The 22,844-nt window shown below is 42.0% G+C and overlaps 2 protein-coding genes across 3 annotated transcripts; both read left to right on the top strand.

Moving 5' to 3' along the window:
• Window positions 1–9: 9 nt before the first annotated feature.
• On the top strand, window positions 10–4,400 carry LOC121765168 (calcium-transporting ATPase 1-like). Its single transcript, XM_042161215.1, has 7 exons — window positions 10–477; window positions 671–725; window positions 809–2,748; window positions 2,995–3,153; window positions 3,325–3,496; window positions 3,594–3,892; window positions 3,968–4,400. Exons 1-7 carry the CDS (start codon window positions 304–306, stop codon window positions 4,208–4,210), a joined length of 3,042 nt encoding a protein of 1,013 aa, XP_042017149.1. The 5' UTR covers window positions 10–303; the 3' UTR covers window positions 4,211–4,400.
• Window positions 4,401–6,974: 2,574 nt separating this feature from the next.
• Window positions 6,975–11,604, top strand: LOC121766064 (interferon-related developmental regulator 1-like). Of its 2 annotated transcripts, none has more exons than XM_042162396.1 (13): window positions 6,975–7,500; window positions 8,230–8,423; window positions 8,566–8,646; window positions 9,077–9,159; window positions 9,236–9,351; window positions 9,459–9,569; window positions 9,725–9,834; window positions 10,106–10,415; window positions 10,501–10,578; window positions 10,664–10,714; window positions 10,804–10,881; window positions 11,041–11,118; window positions 11,337–11,604. In XM_042162396.1, the coding sequence occupies exons 2-13, from the start codon at window positions 8,233–8,235 to the stop codon at window positions 11,379–11,381; spliced, it is 1,332 nt and encodes a 443-aa protein (XP_042018330.1). In that variant the 5' UTR covers window positions 6,975–7,500; window positions 8,230–8,232; the 3' UTR covers window positions 11,382–11,604. The 2 variants fall into 2 exon arrangements, with proteins under 2 accessions (XP_042018330.1, XP_042018331.1); XM_042162397.1 differs by having other exon boundaries at window positions 6,976–7,500; window positions 8,252–8,423.
• The last annotated feature ends 11,240 nt before the right edge of the window (window positions 11,605–22,844 follow it).

Genomic DNA, 22,844 nt, shown 5'->3' with positions numbered 1-22,844 from the left:
CAAATACCTTTTGTTCACGCGTCAAACACTTTATAGCAAAAGATTTCCATAACTGTAAGTCTGTAGTGAAACAGCAGCTCAGTTTCCTCCTTTGTATAGTTGGAATTTCGCAAGAAACTAGTCCGAAACTTTGAATCAATCGTTTGCAGTTGACTCGCGTCGCCTTCTCCGACGACTGCTGTCTCCTTCTCCCAAGATACGCTTTTTTAATACCTTTTCAACCCATTCCCGCTGCACATTTCAAACAAGGCAGCAAAGCCGTTGCGTTTCATAATCTGCAGCTGAGATTCTCGATCTGCGGCGATGGGGAGCTATTTGAAGGATTTCTCCGACGTGAAGCCGAAGAACTCGACCGAGGAGGCGCTGCAGCGGTGGAGGAAAGCTTGTTGGCTGGTGAAGAATCGGAAGAGGAGATTCCGCTTCACTGCTAATCTTTCCAAGCGTTTCGAAGTTCGTGAGATCCAGAAATCCAATCAGGTTAATTATTTTTTGTTTCGATTGATTGAATTCGGCTTAATCAACTATTTTGCCAGTGATTTGAAGTGGAAAAGTGAACAGTTTTGGTATATTAGTACTAATTGGTTAATAATTAGGTTAGATTAAAATTAATCTAGATGTTATATAGATTTGGAATTTGAGTGATTGATGTTGCTGTATTGCAAATTTGCAGGAGAAGCTTAGAGTTGCAGTATTGGTTTCCCAAGCTGCTCTTAGTTTTATTCAGAGTAAGATTTCTACGACGTGAATCGCGTGATTTTGCTCCAGTTTTTCTCTGTTTTTTATTTGATTCTACCCGAATATGCCTCAGGTATAAGTTACAGTGTGCCTGAGGATGTCAAGGGGGCAGGTTTCGATATAGATGCAGATGAATTAGGGTCGATTGTCGAGGGTCATAACGTAAGGAAGTTGAAAGTTCATGGTGGTGTTGAGGGTCTAGTAGGGAAGCTATCAACCTCAGTCGATAACGGGATTGATAACTCTGTGGAGGCGCTTAGTCGTAGAAGAGAAGTTTATGGGATTAATAGGTTTATGGAGAGCCCGGCTAAGGGCTTTTGGCTTTTCGTGTGGGAAGCTCTGCAAGATACTACCCTTATGATACTTGCTGTTTGTGCCGTGGTCTCTCTGATTGTTGGCATTGCAACGGAGGGATGGCCAAAGGGTGCTCATGATGGACTTGGCATTGTAGCGAGTATACTTCTTGTTGTGTTCGTCACTGCTACAAGTGATTATAAACAGTCGTTGCAGTTCAAAGATTTGGATAAGGAAAAGAAAAAGATTACGGTTCAGGTTACTAGAAACGGGTACAGGCAAAAGATTTCAATATTTGATTTACTCGCGGGTGACATAGTTCATCTTGCTATCGGGGATCAGGTCCCGGCTGATGGACTCTTTGTTTCAGGTTATTCGTTGTTGATCAACGAGTCTAGTTTAACTGGAGAGAGTGAGCCGGTAAATGTATCTGTTGAGAACCCCTTTCTTCTGTCTGGGACTAAAGTGCAGGATGGATCTTGCAAAATGCTTATTACTACCGTTGGGATGAGAACTCAATGGGGGAAACTAATGGCTACTCTTTCTGAAGGTGGTGATGACGAGACCCCTTTGCAAGTTAAACTGAATGGAGTCGCAACGATAATTGGAAAGATAGGTCTCTTTTTCGCTGTTATCACTTTTTCTGTTCTTGTGCAAGGTCTGTTTAGCAAGAAGATGATTCAAGGTACCGTATGGAGCTGGTCGGCTGACGAGGCACTGGAGATGCTAGAATACTTTGCTATTGCAGTGACTATTGTTGTCGTTGCTGTCCCTGAGGGGCTGCCTTTAGCTGTTACGTTGAGCCTTGCGTTTGCCATGAAGAAGATGATGAACGACAAGGCACTTGTCCGTCACTTAGCAGCTTGTGAGACGATGGGATCAGCCACGACCATATGTAGTGACAAGACAGGCACTCTTACTACCAATCACATGACAGTTGTGAAAGCATGCTTTTGTGGGAAAGTAAAAGAAATCAGTAGCTCGATGAAGAAATCCGCCTTCTGCTCAGACATTCCGGATTCTGTTGTTACAATGATTCAGAAGTCGATATTCAACAACACCGGAGGAGATATTGTTCTGACTGAGGATGGGAAAATCGAAGTCCTTGGCACGCCCACTGAGGCAGCACTTCTTGAGTTTGGCCTCTTCCTCGGAGGAGATTTCAACGCGGAGAGACTGGCATCGAAGCTCGTCAAAGTCGAGCCATTTAATTCTGAGAAAAAGCGCATGGGGATAGTTTTGGAACTACCCGGAGATTGTTTTCAGGCGCATTGCAAAGGCGCGTCTGAGATTATTTTGTCTGCATGTGACAAGACCCTGAATTCAGCTGGTGAGGTTGTTCCTCTAGATGAAAAATCGTATAATTATCTGAATGACACGATCGAGCAGTTTGCTAATGAAGCTCTGCGAACTCTGTGCCTCGCGTACAAGGATATTGAAGGTGACTACAAGGCTGATAGTCCTGTTTCCTTTGAGGGTTACACTTTGATTGGAATTGTGGGCATCAAAGATCCCGTTCGTCCTGGAGTCAAGGAGTCGGTTGCAATCTGTAGGTCGGCTGGAATTATGGTTCGAATGGTCACAGGAGACAACATTAACACAGCTAAGGCAATAGCTAGAGAATGCGGAATATTGACTGATGATGGCCTTGCAATTGAAGGCCCAGATTTCCGAATGAAGAGTGACGAGGAACTGCAGGAGATCATCCCTAAACTACAGGTAGTTCTTACATTTAATGCATACTGTTAGTGACTTTACTGCATTGCTTTTCTTAAGTTGATGATAGTTAGTAATTTTAAGCATCGGGTGAAGATTTCAGCATTTGTCCATTTTGTTAATGGTAACAACTTAACGCCATAGCTGGCTTGACTACTGGTTGCGTACACGTTTATCTTAGACAGATTAGTCGATATTGGTGATATAGCATTCATTAGTAATACGCGTTTTCTGTATTTTCGTCTTAAGGTAATGGCTCGTTCGTCACCTATGGATAAGCATACCCTTGTCAGGCATCTTCGGTCCACATTTCAGGAGGTCGTTGCAGTGACTGGGGACGGGACAAACGATGCCCCAGCACTTCACGAAGCAGATATTGGTCTCGCAATGGGAATTTCTGGAACTGAGGTATTTCTAAAAATTTATGACAGAGTTATGAAGTTGGTTATGTTAAGTAGTCATATTGAAATTCTAGAAATATAGTCTTGTTTTTCTTATTACTCCACCTTTTACTGTCGTATCAAACGAAACTAGAAGTACGAACCGCGATATACCTACTGCTCGGTTTATATTTTCCAGGTTGCCAAGGAGAGTGCCGATGTTATAATTTTGGACGATAATTTCTCCACCATCGTGACTGTTGCCAAGTGGGGCCGCTCTGTATATGTGAACATTCAAAAGTTCGTCCAGTTTCAGCTCACGGTCAATGTGGTCGCACTGATCGTCAACTTTTCTTCCGCTTGCTTGACAGGTGAACAACACCATTCACTTCATCAGCATTCTGTTTCATATTGATTGATTTCTGTTTACGTTGACAACTAATTTCTGCTGCTGTTTCGCGCTTTCAGGTCAAACGCCTCTCACAGCCGTCCAGCTTTTGTGGGTGAACATGATCATGGACACGCTCGGGGCACTTGCACTCGCCACGGAGCCTCCCACCAACGACTTGATGAAGAGAACTCCAGTCGGAAGGAAAGGGAACTTCATCAGCAACGCCATGTGGAGGAACATCTTCGGGCAGTCTATCTACCAGTTTGTCGTCATTTGGTACCTCCAAACCGCTGGAAAGGCAGCGTTCCGCCTCCATGGAGACGATTCCAACCTCATTCTCAACACAATCATATTCAACTCGTTCGTCTTCTGTCAGGTAATCTTCGTTTAGTTAACTTGTGTCCATCGACCACATGTAACTCAGAGGTGAACTTGCATGTACGTGGTGCAGGCATTCAACGAGATAAACTCGAGAGACATGGAGAAGATAAACGTGTTCAAAGGCATACTCGACAACTATGTCTTTGTTGGAGTGCTGAGCTGCACAGTCGTCTTCCAGGCCATTATTGTCGAGTTTCTGGGCACGTTTGCAAACACGCATCCTCTCACGTGGCAGCAGTGGCTAGCGAGCGTGTTGATCGGGCTTCTTGGCATGCCGATTGCTGCAGCCATCAAAATGATCCCGGTAGGATGAAGGTAAAAACCAGCCTTATAGATTAGGAGTATGGCGTTTATGCTTTAGAGATTAGGTGTTTTATTATTTGAAGTTTCTCTGTAAATTTAAAAGCGTGTCTTTTCGTCGTTGAATTTGGTGACGATAATTCTAAGGTAGTCTTGGTTTGAGAAGTTCTCTTATCAATATAGTTCTTGTTTTCGAGCGCCAATCGCCTTTACTCTATTAGAATTTGAGAGCACTCGAGTTTCTGCCATAAGGCCATCCACAACGCTGTTCCTATATCGTTCCTTAAACCACTATTTGAGAGTCCCACTGTACTTTTTTACTCCATTCCTTAACTAAGGAACGGAACCTGCAACCCTCCGTTCCTTAACCGTTCCTTAAATTACTATTAATTCAATTTCATTTTTTTTTATTTCCAACCCAATTCAATTTAAATAAACACACTTTAATAAAAAACACACACACTTTATTAAAAAACACACAACATTAAAAAAACACAAAATAAAAAGCACACAATTAAACGTGGGAAAATAAAAAAACTACTCCACCGGCGAATCATCCTCCGGAGGCGGTCGAGGTTTAGGGGGAGGAGGAAGACCAAGTAGTCCTGCCATATGCACAATTCCGTTCCACCAGGCCGTGAATTGGGCGTACGAGAAGCGGGAAGTGTCCGCCATTGTGGCGGTTATGTACGCCACCATAAGTGTGTCCGAGCCTCCCCGCGAGCCCGATCCCGAGGCCGACTGGCTTGATTCGCCTCGACCCTTCCTCGCTCTAGCCGCCTTCGCCGCCTTCGTCCCTTGTGGCCGACGGTGCCCACGGCTGGATCCCCCGTATTCGTCTGGCGTTGGATCCCCCGTACCCCCAAACACCTGCGGTTCACCCTCGCTGGCCTCACCGGTGTCACCAGACGAGTAGTTGCCGCTCGCCGTGTGCTTCGTGCGCTTTGAGGTTGAGCCCGAGCTCGAGCGGACACCGCCGGCCCACCTTTCCTCGTCCTTGACGAGCTGCCAAATATCAACATATTTGAACTGTAGACCGGTGTCCTGGTAGAAGACGCGCAAAGCCGCCCTCAGAATGTCGGCGCCCGAAGCTCCGCTTTGGTAGTTCGCCGCTTCGGCCGAGTAGATGCCGCAAAATTTTTTGACCTGTACGTCGACTCGGCCAAAGTGGCACGGAGCATTGTATATTTGCGCTTCCGGGCCCCTTTCGGCTTAGTCTGGTGGTAGACATCACGGACCTTTTCCCAGAAGCACTTGGCGGCTTGTTGGTTCCCGACGATGGGATCGTACGAGACGGTGAGCCAGGCGGTGTACACCGCCTTAGTTTCTTCGTTGTTGTACGGATGCCGGCCCAGATCCTCCAGTTCCTCCTCCTCCTCCTCGGGTGCCTCAGACGAAGCCCTAGAGCTTCCACCGCCTCGACCTCCTCCCTGGGTGGGTTCAACGGGGATATCCTCCCGAATCTGGGACAAACCTTGAGAAAGCCGCGAGCCGGGTGGTCGAGCGTAGGCATCCACATCGAAAGTGGGTGGTTGGTACCCACCCGGCGTCGCCGACCCCAGGGTGCCCGGCGTCGACGACCCGGAACCACCAAGTGTGTTGTACATGGTCTCCCAATCGCCGAACGCGTTGAGATCCCACCCACCGGAGCCGCCACCGCCGTAATTCCCGTCGCCGGACATTTTGTGAAGGAGATTGAAATAGAAAATTGGAGAGGAATTGATGTTGATTTAGGAAGAGTAGATGTGTAGTTGTGTGTGAAATGTAATAAATTAGGTGTATTTATAGAATAAGAAAATAAAAATAAAAATAAAAAAAATTAAAAAAAAGTTTAAAAAACGGTAATATTACCGTTAATTTTTTTTTTTTTAAAATCAAAATTTTTTTAAAAAAATTAATTATTGCATCATCTGCTGACGTGTCCCACTCGCGGGCCGGCGAGTGGGAAGCACGCACGAAGCGGGGAGCGCCACGTCGCCCCAGCGCGTGGCGGCACAAGCCGTGCCGCGTTACGTGCCGTCCGCACCCGGCACGGAATGGGAACGGAATGGGAGCGGAATGGTGCGCCGCAACGCGTTCCGCGGCGAAACCGTTCAGGCGGAACGGCACGCGGAACGCCGGCGGTACGCGTTGCGGGTGCTCTAATACATTGCCCTCAGAAATTCATTTATCCACACGTACACATTATAAAATCAATTTAAAGTACAATCAGTTTTTTAAAAAGAAATAGTGAAAAAAAACTTTAAAATGATTAGTAAATGTGTTTCTTTCTTGAAAGTAAGAGAGCCTTTAGACCATTCACAAAGAGAAATGCTCTTCCAAAAGCCCAGCCTAAAATTCTTCCTCCCACGTCATCATGCCTCTTCTACAGCGCAGCCAATGCCATAGTCTTCCAAACAGCCCTCCAATTTTACTAGCTGGATTTTAATATCACTAGACGTTCCTAAACCTAGACGTAAATAATAGAAATTCATGAGTTCCATCCTAAAATCAATTGAAAGTTGAATGAAAACATAAACCATTTCAACAGTAAGCATATTGATTGAACTTTTACCCTATTTCTCTCTCAACCTTTATTATATTTCCTCTATTTCTAAAAATTTGCCACCTTTCTTTTTTACTGGAGTATTATTTTTGGTAGTGGATCTCACGTTTCACTAATTCATTCTCACTTATATTTTATTATAAAATTAATATATAAAAGTATGACCACGTACTAATAACTTTTTCAATCCTTTTTTTTTATTATATATATTTTTTAAATTCATTCTAATTTAAATGGTGACAAATTATTAGGGACATCAGCAAGAGGGAGTACTCTCGAGACATAAGTTTCCAAGCATGAAAAATCCAGGCTAAAGGAAATGCGGAGGATGAAGAATCACAAGATATATAATGAATACTCGATGCTCATAAGGATATTATTTGATATAAAATCAAGCCCCATAAATAAAATTAAATTAAAATACAAGGATATGATATTACAGAAAAATAAATAAATAACCAAAAAACAGAATATATAGTCACGACTGATAAATGTGAAAATAATATTATTTTTTCCATCTTGAATTAAAATTACCACCTTAGATTTCTTACCGCAAGAATCTCATGATTCATCTGAAAATTTTTACATATATTAATGGAGAAATTGTGTATCCATTGCACCAAGGAGGAATCCATAATTCATATTGCAGATTCTCCATTTCCAATTTTATTCATAATTCTCCAATCGATCAATATTTTATTCAATTTTATTTCTTCTGACATCGATCGGAGTAATTGAAGTTGGATCAATGGGGAGAAGTAAGTGCTTCATACTCTGTGATTCAGTTTTTGTAATCATTCCCCTTTTACCAAGAGAAAAATGGAATCTTTATGTTAATTGGAAATTTATTGCGGAATGGATAACGGTTGTGAGTTTTGTGTTTCTTTAATTGAAGTTGGAATTCAGGATTAGTTTATTTTTATATGCATTGGTTGTTTAAGCTTGTATATTGATCTGGAAATTAACAAATCTTGATAGATTGTTTTTTATTGCTTTTGGAAGTGGGAATCATTGTAATTTTATTTTGTGGATATTTTCAGATTTTGTTGCTGTTACTGCGTTTATATATGTTGCTTCAATTGAACTTAGGAAGATTAATTGTTGACATTGAAGATTTTGTACTTTTATTGAACATACACAGTAGATTTCTGTTCAATTTCCTCAAATGCATATGTATTGTTACTTCCATGCTTGCTACCTAATATATCTACATATATATGTAGTATACTATCATCTACAAGCGGCCTTCAAACTTTATACGTTGTGATTATGCGACCTTTAGTTCTATTCTGAAAGACTGTAGAAATGTGAAAAATATGGCTTTGAAATTACATCCTTTTCTTTTCTTGATATATAGTTTGGGTAGGATTTTAGTTTTCACGTTTCAAGGATGATTTATTTGCATCGAGGTTTCTTCTGTAGGATGCTGCTTTCTGAAACTTATGCTTTTTCTGTCTTCGGATAAGTGTAGTAGCTAATTGCTTTAGTCAATGTGCATGAACACATTAGGAAAATCTCCAAAAAAGAATTCTGCAATGCTGGATTCCGATGATCTAGATAGCTTGAGCTTGTCATCACCTACTAAGCACTTCGACAATGTAATGTACCCTGGCGTGGAGGAAGTGCTGGTTGATCGAGAGTCTTTGCTTGATCAATACTTGGATGCTTTATATGAGAAAAGGTAACGTATAATGTGATATACGAGTAGGTATGCACAATAGTTCAGATCAATTGGCCATTGTAAATAATATTTGAGGTTCTTTAACAGAGACAGAGAATATATCGTTAATGCGTTTGCTTTTTTCTTGTTCTTTTTCCCGCAGAGGTTCTACTAGAGAAAATGCTTTGGCGTCAACTATTGAAGTCTTCAACAATAGCATACAACACGAGTTCACTGAACGCAAGTATGCATTGTCTCTGTTTTATCAATTTTATTCTAAACCTGATAACTTTGATTTCTCGTAGGACAATTTTAGCGAGTTAGGATGTGTAAGTCATCGGTTATAAGTTCATTTAAAATGAAAATGAATGCTTCCATTTGGCATATATGTTATGTACTAGTTTCTCGTCTTACCTAACATGTTTACTACTTTTAGAATAACTATAGAGTCACTCCAAGGGAGCTTCATTTATTGACCAAATCACGATATGATAATTTGATAACCAAATTGAGTCTTTTGTCACTTTTCTTCCCAAATCCTACCTTTGATGTAGGTGTGTGTGCGCGCGCACGTTGAGAGAAAAGGGGAAAGTTGGTTCATATTACTGTAAATGTGAACCCTAAAAGTTAGCTTCAATATAAAAGTTCATAATGCTATTGTTTTCTCCATCTAGGTTTGCTACATTGTTGCATCAGTGCTTAAATTCAATCAAGAAGGGTTCTCCGAAGGAGGTTGCCTTGGCATGTCACGTGATAGGTTTTTGCTAAGGCGCTTAAATTTTCAGCTTTTATTTCCATGTTCGGTATATCCTGACAGCCATTTGTTCTTTTAGGGCTTCTAGCACTTACTGCTGGTTCCGGGGAGAAAGCACGAGAAATCTTTGAAGAATCGGTCTCTCCAATATCAGAAGCTCTTAAATCAACATTTGAAACATCTATAATATTATCAGTACGTAAATAAAGCTGGTTGCACTTGGCGCCACTTGTTTGCATTCGTCTTATCCCCCGAATTCAGCCTTTTTCTAATTTTTTTGATTTTCTTTCCTCAAAATACAGTTGCTTGCATGTTTGGCTGTTATTACTTTTGTTGGTGGAGAAGAAGCAGAGCATGCAGAGAAATCGATGCAAATAATGTGGCAAGTAGCTCATCCGAAATTGGGTTCCAATGTATGCATTTTCTTTTCTCAACTGGGTCGTTATGATTTACTATCTCTTATATTTGCAAAATAACAAGACCTGTTGATGTGCAAAAATGATGGTGTTTTATAGAGGCTGGTTTTTTAGTTATTTTTGTTTTTTGAAGGTCAATCTTTGTATTACAGGTTGTTGCTGCTAAACCTCCAGCAGCTGTGATAAGTATGGTGGTCACCGCATGGTCGTTTCTTCTTACCACAGTGGATGAAAGGGCACTCAACCCTAGAAGCTGGCAAGAGTTAGTATTGATTAACCATAATTTATTTCTTTTTAGATATTACTCCCTCCTTCCCATAATAGATGACACACTTGGATAATGGCACGAGATTTTAGGAGATATTTTGTGTGCTAAGTGGAGAGAGAAAATAGTATTTATAATAATGTGAGGGAGAATTTTTTCCAAAAAAGGAAATGTGACATCTGTTATGGGACAAACCATCTATTGTGGGACGGAGGGAGTACTACACGTTCTTTGTGGAGAGTGCTGATGTATTCTAAAAATATGTCAGTTCACTGTCCTTCCTTTCCACTCTACTGGAGAAGAACGACAGGTCAGTTCGCATTGCTGCTGGTGAAGCACTTGCATTAATCTTCGAGATGGGGAGCCTGGAGAAGTTCTGTGGGGAGTCGAAAGTCTCTGGTCATCATACTTGTATTGAAGGGGACGGTTCTCGGAAAATAATGTTCGTAAATGGATTAAAGACTAAAGTCATTAACCAAATGAAAGATCTCTCCGCTGAGGCAGGTGGTAGAGGTTCCGCCAAGAAAGATCTGAATAACCAGAGGAACAAATTTCATGATGTTGTGGATTTTCTAGAGGTATGCGGACGCCATTGTCTAATACAGTAACACTCCACTTAATTCTTTTGCTGAAATACCGAACTTCATTGGTTCGGAATATCAGAATGGTCCCGCCCCAGAAACCTCGACAAAGATCGGCCATGAATTATTACATACAAGGTCATGGTCTCAAATGATACAGGTCTATCTTCTTTTTTTTTTCGTGCAGTTTTTTTTACTTGTAAATCATAGCGTAACGTTTCTGATATCTTTGAGTTCTTCAATAGCTGAACTTCCTCAAGCATTTTCTTGCTGGTGGATTTGTTAAGCACATGCATGTAAGTTTTCGAACTTCTAACTAGTGGCTGCCTTGTCTTATATCTTATGTTACCGACTGTCATCGTTCCCATCTGTCTTGTTTTGACAGGAGAATCCGTTTCTTCATGATGTATTTGATTTCACTCCAGAGATAAAGCTTGATCACCAATTGTCTGCAGTTGAAAAGGTGTGTAATAGTCTATTTAGGCTTGTCGGCTTTTACCATTCACACTGTTCCTGTTACAATCAATCGTGTTTTGCTACTAACCACACGCGTCTTCGACTTTCTGTCTCATGCTCTGTATATTTAAGTTTCATCTATTATTTGTCTTAATTTTTTTGACAGAGGATGTACAAGTCACCTAACTCGGCTCTCAACAAGGCTCGGACACAGTTTCTTAACAAGCAGCGAATGATATCCAAGGTTCGTTTACACTCCAATTGCATTTCCGGCTTCTTCACTGTCATTTTTCGTTTGTTCTTTTGCCTCTTCAAAAGGAAAATGAGATAAACGATAAACGAGGGAAAATCAACACCAAAAATATGTGAAAGTATTAAGTATTACTACCATAGAAACTCCATGGAGCATACAATTCAGAGTAATATATGTGCAGTTTACTTAATTATTTTGTTAATGTGCAGGAGAAGCATGATGGCTACTATGCGGTTGGTCTCGTCGATGCTTGATATGAGATGCTCGGATGTTTAGAGGTGGAGCTTATCTCGGTGTGGCCGTCGCACTGCCTGAAAGAAGGGTTGGTTGTAGTAGTATTTATGTAAGCTTTTCTACCCAGTAATGCAATGAAAGAGGATTTGCATCTTCTGAGGTGTTAGGATTATTGACTGTAATGAAGCAATCTAAATTGATTGCATTTTGAATGAAAATGAAATGAAAAAGGCTGAAAATTCAGTAACAATTGAAATAAAACAAATGGGCCCACGCCAATTAATTACAAAGAGCTACATTAATTTTAAGTAAAATAAAATAGGGACTCAAGCCATCTACCCACAAAAGGCCCACTTAATGAATATCTCGGCCCAACTGATTGAAACCCGGCCCAGTTACGTAATCATGTGAAACCCTGATCCATCTCTTCTCTGGCTACGGGCCTGCGGGCCTCTCATCACGGCCCGGCCTCTTGTCAATTTGTAATGAAGCTGCTTAAAGAGTTTAAGCTTGAACGTAACGAATCATTGTTTTTATGGACGCCATATATGTCTTGGAGAAATTTTTGCAATTAGGTCATCATTTAAAGACTATAGTTATACTCCTACAATACAACGTTTCAATATTTATGTTACGTAACCAAAATATATATCGTCTTATCATTCAAAAACTAACTGCCGAGAACTCATTATTATATGCAGTTGCTTAATAATTATGAGCATACATACTAGTTGTATATTTCATGTCACAATTTTAATTAGTACTAGTACTTTATATATGAAGTATGTACACACTATATATATGATTTGGTAATTATTTTTAGGCTATGATTCACTATTAATTCATAATGTTGTCTTTTATTTGGTTTTAAAATATCGAAATACTATTAACTATGCTATTCACCCACAGTTTATTTATACCAATTAGTATACTTTAAGCTTGGATCAATTCAATTAGTTATGTTAATGATCAAATTATTATTAGTAATTGATCCAGTACCCATAATGTTATATAAAAAACTTTCACGATCATAATCAAACAGTGGCGGATCCATGTTTCGGAAATGGAGTACTAGCTTGAATTGGGGCGAACATGACTAGTTTTTTGGTCTTCCGGGAAATGTCGGAGGCAGACAAAGGGGACGGACATGACAATTTTACGTCCGTATAGGGGGGGTAATTATTCGCATCGCCCCCTAGATCTATACAGGTAGAGTTTGTAAATTGAGAGTAAGTGATCAATGCAATGAATTGCAGATACATAAATTGGGTGCATTTCATTCATATCCTTAGATTTTAATTTGAAATCTCAATATAGAGTTTACTACTTTACTATCAATAAATATAAATAAAGAAAATTGGGTGGAAGCAGTTGGATTAATTAGGGTTTGCAATAAGTAAAACATGGCTGCATGTTTACTCATGTATAAAACCACCCATTTTTCGCTGCATGGATTATCTCTCAAAATATTTCACTTCCCTCAGCATTTCTCTTAGCCACCATTAACACAAAAATCTCTTCCTACTTAAATAAATTATAACACCATGAGAGTTCCAACACAACCTCTGATCGATCAAAACGGCGTCGTCAATGTTCCTCAACAGCATCAAACTCCCATAATCCAAGTAAGTGAAAATCTCAATTCCAATTCAGGTGGTGCAGTTTCAAAAAAGAGAAAAAGAAAGAGGGTGAATTGGACCGAATCTGAAGACAGGTATGTTTATTGTGTTAGGATATCTTTGTGTCACAAAGATAGGGGAGGAATTGCCTCCATTCCAATTGCTTTTGTATTTTTAATTTTTTTTTTGAAAACTCGAATTTGAGTCGATGCAGTAGACTGAAGAGCTTGGTCGACGTATACGGACATGAAGCCTGGGCTACCGTTGCCAAATCTATGGACCAAAGAAACAGAAGGCAGTGTAAAAACCGATGGCGAAATCATCTATGTCCATCTATTAAGGTTTTATATATTTCTATTCACTCTTTACTGTTTATATAACACTCCATCCGTCCCACAAGAATATGCATTTTTTTAATTTTATAAACTCTTCTACCTCTAATGAGATGAGATCCATTCTCTACTAACAATACTTTAATTATTTTTGTTCTCTAACTCTCTCTTACTTTATCAATTTTGTATTAAAATCTGTGTCGAACTCAAAGTGCATTTCTTTTGGGATGGATGAAGTATTTTTAAAGTATTCTATACAGATATACTATATGATATCATGTGTTGAAAATCCGAAAAAGGAAGACTTATTTTTTTGGTTGCTTTCTCTAATGTATGAAATTAATTAAGGGCATTGAAATATTTATTTCCGAGTAGCAAGCCATTAAAAATGGAGTAAAGCTTATTGGACATAAGGAAAAAAACACAGGTAAGCTTATTAAAGGTTTTTATTACTGATTTATAGTATTTACTACTTCAGAGTAGAAAATCTAGTGTTTGGTACTTAGTTTAATTTATCATTATGGCATTTATGCCATTAAAGTGAGGGAAACACTTATTGGACAACAGAAAAACAACCGGTATGCTTATTTGCCAGCTACCACTAATAAATAGTACTATATTTCCATATGAGAAAAACTTAATCTATTGTTAAAAGTGACTTTTTTTAATAATATAATAATAGGAGTTTTGATCCATGTAAAATTAGATCTAAATACTAAAACGCAGAAAAAAATCATACGAAGGGCATTTTTAGGTCATTTTAATAAATAATGACCTAAACTGATCTAAAAATGATATCAAACCCATATTTTATAAAATTACCTTCTGTGTTTTTGGATTATTGACCATCAGATCACCAAATTTTAGGGCTATGATTTGGGCTGCATTTCAAGATTTAGATGCATTCTTGTTGGGATTTATTACTTAATTTTTCAAAAAAACTTCTTCTCACCAAAGCTAGGGCAGTCATTTTTTATTCGCAAATCCTTACTGTATTTCTTGTTATATGATGGGATACGAACTAAACAACTAAACAATAATTGCGAGCCCAATAGCAGTGACGACCCATCAGCCCAAAACCCAAGAAAGAGTATCAGTTCGGCACAACCAAAGAGTTCGGTCACAGCCTATAGCTCGGTAAAAGCCGACCAATCGAGCTCAACTCTCAGATCGGCAAAAGCTGATCGGCAAAGTTCAGCAGTTCGGTCTCAGTATTCGACCGAACAAGGAGATAGTGGACCCATGCAGGATCTCCACGACCTCCATTACACCCACGATCTATTTAGTGGTATTAAGCAGTTATCAACCCCCCTACCAGGGCTGCAAACCACGATCTTAGTTCGAATGTATAAATAGAACTTAGATCAGATAGACCAGGGTTAAGTTCTCTAGATCCTGAATCTCATATAGCAAATCAGTATTGTAATCTGTAAGCTAGATCAAGCAATACAAATTTGCCCTCTATTCTTCCCGTGGACGTAGATTTACCTCAGTAAATCGAACCACGTAATTTTCAGTGTTGTGATCTTCATTTATTACTTGCATTTATTCCCATCAAAAATTCGCTAAATCATCACTGGCGCCGTCTGTGGGAACACAGAAAACCAAAACTGTGATAAAAGCGAGTTTTTGATCCTCTTCCACCAAAAAATGCGTACCAGATCACATAATACCCATACTTCCGTCCGTGATGAACGTGAGGAAGCTAGTCCAGCCCGTAGGTCTGGAAAACAGCCTCTGGAGAAATCTGCCTCCAGTTCTCACGGTGAAAGAACAAACCACTCAAAAAGTCATCGCACCGAGCCTCCCCAGCAGCTCGATTTGAATGAGGCTGTCAAGTTGTTCTTGGCTGAGAAGCAGGATGAGTTCTTAACATTCCTGCAAAAGAGCCAGAAGCCGGAGAAGAAAACGGCGGATTCTCCCTCCCCCTCCAGACATGAAAGTCACTACCGCAGTAGTGTCGTATCTTCCAGGAGAAAGAATCCTCACCACCGATATGTTCCTTCTCCTCCTTGTTACCGAAATCACAGGAGAACTCCATCTCCACCATACCGTAGAGATGTCGGATTCGCTATGTATGGAGCGCTGAAGACTCCATTTTCGGATGATATCACCAGAACTCCGTTGCCACAGAATTACCGAACTCCGTCAGTGACTTATGACGGGTTAGTGGATCCTCATGATTTCCTGGGACGCTATCAGTATAATATGGCGAACCAAGGTCTCAATGAGGTTCATATGTGTAAGCTGTTTCCCGAGCTGCTCATCGGGAACGCAAGAAGGTGATTTGATAGCCTCCCTCAAGGCAGCATTAGATCTTACAGAGATCTAATGGATGCTTTTCATAGGAGGTTCTTCCAGAAAGCTGAAACCCGAATCACTTCGGCTCAGCTGCTTTCTATACGTCAAGGTCGCGATGAAAAGATTAGCGACTTCATGACAAGATTCCACAATGAATGCCTACAAGTAGATGATCTCAATGATCTACTTGTCATTTCGGCATTCCAAAATGGAATTCTGCCAGGAGCTCTCTACAGAAAGCTCGTTGAATGCAGTCCGCAAACAGCTCAAGAGATGTGGGACATTGCGGACCAGTTTTCTCGTGCTGATGAGGCAGACCGTCGAAAACGGTCTTTAGACAGCTCTTCCAGAGGAGACAAGAGGAAGCCCGATCATAGCGATCAGGGACATCCTCGCCGAACTCCTTTTGAAAGAATTCAAAGGGCACCGGTACAAGACAGATTGGGACCACGTCTCAATCCTGAGAAACCACCCGCTCAGTTCGTACCATTGAACAAGTCGAGAGCGGAAATTTTCGAACTGCATTCTGATATGTTCGAAAAACCAAAGCCGATGACGAAATCGGCCACGCGCCGAAGTCAGGATAAATATTGCTCCTTCCATCAAGACCACGGTCACGATACCGAGGAGTGCCGAAATTTGGCAGCAGATATTGATGTTCTTGTGAAAGCAGGGACGTTAAAAAAATACCAAAGCAAGCCGCCGAAAAAGAATAAGAAACAGAGAAGTGCGAACTGCGCTCCTCAGGATCCTAAAAGGCAACAGGATCCCGAAGACGATGACGAGCCGCAATATGATGGAGTGATCCAGACTATTGACGCTCTCCCAGTCGGGAAGACTAAATCGTCTCTAAAATCAGAGCGCAGAGGCTTCAATCGAGAGGAGCCAACACATAAAAGGCTGAAGAAGGAGGAAGTAATTACATTTTCAGATGCAGATCCCGTCCCGGCCATTTCTCCTCATCAAGACGCTATTGTCATTCAAGCTGGAGTGGCAAACAAACTGATCCACAGAGTGTTTGTGGATACAGGAGCGTCGGTTAGCATTCTTTTTAAAGAATGTTTTGATAAACTGGAAGTGGATCCAGCTCGGCTCAGTCCGGCCCCACTTCCTCTGAAAAGTTTCGCCCAGGAGGACACCCGCCCTGAAGGTATTATCAGCCTTCCGATTTCGGTAGGAAGAGCGCCTACTAGCTCCAGTACGGTGATCGAGTTTTTTGTGGTAAAAGCTCGATCCCCGTATAACATTATACTGGGAAGAGACTGGCTCAACACAGTTCGGGCCATTTGCTCTACTTATCACCTCACAATCAAGATCCCCACTAAAGGAGGGATAGCAGTCATCCGAGGTGATCAAAAGAGAGCAAAAGAATGTTTGCAGATTGATCTTAAAAGTGCCGAACAATCAGATCGGCACCATCAAGCATAGCAATCACAGCAGCCGGAGTCAGAGGCAGGCGAAATGAACGAAGTCACACCGGAGCCGAACTCGATGAAAGTTCAGTTATACGAAGATGATCCATCCAGAACGGTCAAGATCGGTTTCGCGGGAACACCTCTACTCCGGGAAAAGACCATCCAGCTCCTCAAAGAGTACAAAGATGTCTTTGCGTGGTCTCCGCTGGACATGACTGGAGTGTCTCCTGAGGTAATTACACATCGGTTAAATATTGATCCTTCAGTCCGGCCTATAAAACAGAAGCAAAGACTCTTTGCGACAGAAAGAAATCAAGTCATCCATGACGAAGTCCGCCAATTACTGAAAGCGGATGTATTATTTGAAGTAAAATATCCTTCTTGGGTGGCCAATCCTGTGATGATCAAGAAAAAAGAAGGAGGATGGCGGATGTGCATAGATTTTACGGATCTAAATAAGCACTGTCCTAAAGATTGCTACCCCCTTCCCAACATAAATAAAAAAGTAGAAGCTCTGATAGGCTTCGAAATTTTCTGTTTTCTTGATTTGTATAAAGGATACCACCAAGTTTTAATGGATGAGAATGATGCTTCAAAAACGGCTTTCATTACTGACTTCGGTATTTTTGCTTATAAAAAGATGTCATTTGGTTTAAAGAATGCCGGAGCCACATATCAAAGGATGGTAGATAAGCTATTTCGGCACCTGATCGGAAAAGAGGTTGAAGTATATGTTGACGACATAGTTGTTAAAAGCAGAAGCACTTCGGAGTACGAAAACAATCTCAAATCCACTCTCGACGTGCTCAAAAAAGCCAACCTCAAACTCAATCCCCAAAAATGTACCTTTTTGGTAGATTCGGGAAAATTTCTGGGTTGTTGGGTTTCAAAGGAAGGACTCAAGGCAAATCCCCTAAAGGTTCAAGTTGTTCAGAACATGGCAATGCCGAAGTCCATACATGATGTGCAAAGGCTAACTGGATGTCTAGCCGCACTGAATAGATTCCTTTCCCAAGCAGCCGAAAAGCAAATGCCGTTCTTCAATGTTTTGAAGAAGGCACCAAAGTTTGAGTGGGGAGCCGAACAGAAAAAGGCTTTTGACGAACTCAAAAGTTATTTAACCGAACTTCCTATTCTCTCTGCTCCAACAGATGCCGAAGTGATATTCTTATATTTAGCAGCATCAGATCAAACCATTAGCGCGGTGCTTGTACGAGAAGAAGGCCTAAAACAGCGTCCTATCTACTTTACAAGCCGAGCATTAAGAGGTCCCGAAACAAGGTATCAACCTCTGGAAAAAATTGCTCTGGCATTAGTAAATGCAGCAAGGAGACTGCGGCCATATTTCTATGCTCACAAAGTATGCGTCTTAACCGATCTTCCACTTCGGCAAGTTTTGACTAAGCCAGAAGCATCAGGCAGAATTGCCAAGTGGGCCATAGAGTTGGGAGAACATTCAATAGAATATCTACCTCGGAAAGCCATCAAGGGACAAGCCTTGGCAGATTTTCTTGTAGAGGCAAAGTTCGATCAGGCAATCCCTATTATTGCCGAACAGAAAAATCCTACCAATGATGAACTAACACAGCCCCAGAAACCCGAAGTAGAGCCGCCGGACTGTTGGATTGGATTCGTAGATGGAGCTTCGAATAAGACAGGAAGTGGAGCTGGTATTCTACTTATCGCTCCCGACGGACACGAAGTAACTTATTCACTTCGGTTCTTATTCCCAACCACTAATAACGAAGCCGAATACGAAGCCCTTCTTGCCGAACTTCAGCTAGCGCAACGTCTACTTGTCAAATCTCTCAAAATTCATTGTGATTCACAAGTCATAGTGAATCACATGCTGGGTACAAGTGAAGCCCGTGGTGAAAGGATGAAAAAATACTTGGACAAAGCGCAAAGTATTAGCTGAAATTTCTCTTATTTTCGGATAATCCGCATTCCCAGAGCGGGAAATAGCCGAGCAGATACTTTAAGTAAGTTGGCCTCATATCCGAGCTCAAAGGTGGAGGAATTACCGCACAGAAGCATTGATGAAGCTGAAGTACACTCAGTAACCAGTTCACCAAACTGGATGACGCCAATATTAAAGTATCTAGATCAAGGACAACTGCCCGAGGATAAGAGAGAAGCAAGGAAAATCACATGCCGAGCACGTCGGTATGAACTTCATGAAGGAGTCCTATATAGAAAGTCCTACCTTCAACCGTTATTGCGATGTGTAGGACCAGAAGAGACGGATTACATCCTTAGAGAAGTTCATGAAGGATCTTGCGGTAGCCACATCGGAGCTAGAGCATTAGCTAAAAAAGTTCTGAGATGGGGATATTATTGGCCAACTTTGGTACAAGAAGCAGTACAGCTAGTTAAGAAATGTACGAAATGCCAAATCCATGCAAATATCCCAAGGACGCCGCAGACTAATCTATGTGCTATGCAAAGCCCTTGGCCTTTTATGCAATGGGGCATAGACATAGTAGGACCACTACCACAAGCTCCCCGGCAAATGAAATTCTTGATCGTTGCCGTGGATTACTTCACAAAGTGGGTGGAGGCTGAACCATTAGCTACGATAACAAGCTCAAAGGCATTAGATTTTGTCTGGAAGAACATAGTTTGCCGATTTGGCATACCCCATATCCTCATTTCAGATAATGGGACTCAGTTTACTGACAAAACATTCAAGAATTGGTGCCAAGAGTTGAATATTCAACAGCGGTTCACTTCAGTCTCTCACCCACAAGCAAACGGACAAACGGAAGTAACAAACCGTACTTTGGTGAAAGGATTAAAAACTCGGTTAGAACAAGCCAAAGGACAATGGGTAGAAAATCTTCCTCAAGTCCTATGGTCTTACCGAACTACACCAAAAACCTCCAACGGTGAAACTCCGTACAGTCTAGTGTACGGCACTGAAGCCGTAATTCCGGTTGAGATCGGCATACCCAGCCCCCGAACCCTTAATTTCTCAACAGAACTGAATGACGACGGACTGAGAGCCGAACTAGATCTTGCCGAAGAAAGAAGAGAATTGGCCTTCATAAAAGAAGCCAAGTACAAGGAGCAAGTAACCCGGTATTATAACCAAAGGGTGAAAAAGCTGCAGTTTCAAGTGGGAGATCTCGTATTGAGAAACAATGAAGTAAACCGAGCAGAAAAGCTGGGCAAACTTGAACCCACATGGGAAGGTCCGTATCGGGTGTCAGAAGTCTTGGGAAAAGGGTCTTATAAATTAACTCACATGTCAGGAGAACAAGTACCCCGAACATGGCATATTTCCAACCTCAAGAAGTTCTATTTGTAAGAGACAAGATCATGTATTAAAGACAATTGTGAGTCCAAGCTTCTAAGGAAGATACAGGATTCCACAATTCAGCTTAAGAAACAAGCAATTCGTCTGAAACGAACTGCAATAAGCCGAAAACCACTCCGGTTAACTAGGGAAAGTCCAATCCAAGCGATAAAACTCGCCAAATAAGGACACTAACTAAGTCCGGTCAAAGAAGAGTTTACTTCATAAGACCGAGGACGAGTACAATAAATGAAATAAAAAATCGCTGAACTGTAAATACGCAGTGATAGAAGCGAAATGAAAAAATTTCATTTACTAAGTCTTGTGGGGCATACAATTCCGCTGCCCTACGAGAATGCGTTACACCATTACAAAGGACTATTCTACTGTCTACGATTGCTAAAGTTGAGCCACCTATCCGAAAAATCCTCATGATGCTGAGTTCGGGCGTTCCGAGCAGTTGAAGAATAAGTAGGTGGACGAGATGCTCTGATCGACCTACCGCCTCTTCCCTGAGTCCGGGAAGTTCTAGCACCTCGGCGGCGAAGAGTCTCTTCACGAAGCATTCGCTGATCTTGCTCACTCATATTCACAACTCCTCTACGAACTTCAGGGCGTTCTTGTCTTGACGTTTCCGGTTGCTCCTGAGTCCGTTGCTGATTTGGAGTAGAATTTTGAGTAAGTGGATTAGAGGTTTGAGTTGGAGTGTGAGCATCTGTTAGCGGGAAACGGCTAAGGAATCTCTCGATTGAGGGACGCCGGGAAAGAATGATGTCGTACAGAGAAGCCAAGCGCCGCAATGATTTCACAACTTGTTGGCAAGCCGAGCTCTCCAGCACATTGTTCTTCCGGAGTACATGAAGCTTCTCCCACAGTTCATCAACTTGATTCTGAACTTCAGATATAGTCATTCCCCCGCGCCCGCAGATGAAATCTTCATATGCAGTCCTCTCAGCGATGACAGTATTCAGCTCGGCCTCCAGATCTTTCTTTATGGACTCTAAGTCCTTATTGTTGGACTCCAGCTCCACTAAACGAGCCAAGAGTTCATCATACTTCATCTGGTCATCTATAGCTTTTTTCTCAGCTTCATTTAAAGCCAAAGAGTATAGCCGCTTCCAGTGAAGTACCTCCAGCTCCTTAGAGTTAAGAATACGAAGCAGCTATGTCAGTTCGGCATTTCAGTTTACCGAGCAGGCAGTAAACCACAATAGGAGTAAAAGAGATTAAGAAAAGCTATAAGGAAGACACGAGTGTAGAAAGAAGAATTTTTTTCATTCACAAGAAAAAATTTACACAAGGAGGGCTTCAAGGCCATTTTACAAATAGAAAGAAAGAAACTAAACTAAGAGAAGGGAGACGAAATCATACTCCGCCAGTTTCGTCTCCGGCTTCCCTGTGGGTTTCAGCTTCTTTCTCCTTGTCGACCTCGGTCTCAACCTCGGCCTCCCTCCTCCCTCCCTCCTGCTCGGCGCCCCCATCGCCGATCTGCTGCACCTCTTGCTCGGCGTGCCCGTCGCCGGTCTGCTGATCCTTCTGCTCGGTCTCCTTGCCGGCCTCATTTTCCTGCTCACCCTCTTCTTTGAAAATTGAAGCGGGTGAAACAGGCCCCAAGGAGGCAAAGATGGCCTCCATGTTCTCGTCACGGTCAGCACGGCAATTACGGACTCGTTCAGCAGAAAGCAGGACCGATGAAGACGCAAGCTCCTCAAGGAGCGGCAGACTCTGGAGACGCGCTGCAATCTCTCGGCCATACAGCGGCAAGACGACTTCGGGTTCCTGCTCAACATTATCGGTCATCAATTTCAGCAGATCACCGATAAGGGCCGAAAATTGATTGCTCAAAAAGAGTTTCTCCGTGTAAACACGGAGAGCCTCCCCCTGAGCAACCACGGCAGCCGCCTCCCTCTGTTTCGACCGCTCTCTCTGGATGATGAGCTGGTCTTTGGCACGCTGGGCTTCATCCTGAGCCGAGATCATAGCGGCCCTTGCCCTCTCAAAGTCTGCCCGAGCCTGTTCGGCCTGGTGACGAGCAGCATTCAAATTCCTCTGCATCTCATCATAATCGCTGGACGCTTTAGAGAGTTCAACTGTGACGAGTTTGCAGAGCATATTGTTCCTCTGAAAATGGAAAAAGGAAAAAGTCAACAGAGGGGCCACAAAAAAAATATAGGAAAGAAGCAAAGCCAGAAAATCAAGAAGAAAATTCACCTCTACAAAGTCCTTTGGCCATAAAAAGGGCTCAGAGATATGTTCCGAAGTGGCCGTAACCACTCCTGATCCATAACCCCCTGGACAATGTCTCTCTCTGGCGCTTTTGGGGGTTTCTGAGTCTTCGCCTTCCCCCTTGCCGAGGTCGATCCCGGCTTTTTTGGATCCGAAGACTGACTCGAAGAGGTCTTCTGCCTCTTCGGATTCTTCTCGGCATCAGACGCCGAGCTGGTGGTTTTCTGTTTCTCCGGCTCCTTTGATTCGGAGGATTTGCGACCAAGCTTGCTTAGCATGTTCACTGCCAAAA

This window comes from Salvia splendens, chromosome 14 (genome assembly GCF_004379255.2).
Source record: "Salvia splendens isolate huo1 chromosome 14, SspV2, whole genome shotgun sequence".
NCBI classification, from domain to species: domain Eukaryota; kingdom Viridiplantae; phylum Streptophyta; class Magnoliopsida; order Lamiales; family Lamiaceae; genus Salvia; species Salvia splendens.
Note: the sequence above shows the minus strand (reverse complement) of the source record. Positions and strands in the feature narration are given on the sequence as shown.

Coding starts and splice junctions, on each gene's coding strand:
- LOC121765168 (XM_042161215.1), top strand. CDS start 304: ATGGGGAGCTATTTGAAGGATTTCTCCGACGTGAAGCCGAAGAACTCG. Junction 478..670: donor AGATCCAGAAATCCAATCAG/GTTAATTATTTT, acceptor GCAAATTTGCAG/GAGAAGCTTAGAGTTGCAGT. Junction 2,749..2,994: donor AGATCATCCCTAAACTACAG/GTAGTTCTTACA, acceptor TTTCGTCTTAAG/GTAATGGCTCGTTCGTCACC.
- LOC121766064 (XM_042162396.1), top strand. CDS start 8,233: ATGTGCATGAACACATTAGGAAAATCTCCAAAAAAGAATTCTGCAATG. Junction 9,352..9,458: donor AAACATCTATAATATTATCA/GTACGTAAATAA, acceptor CTCAAAATACAG/TTGCTTGCATGTTTGGCTGT. Junction 9,570..9,724: donor ATCCGAAATTGGGTTCCAAT/GTATGCATTTTC, acceptor TTTGTATTACAG/GTTGTTGCTGCTAAACCTCC.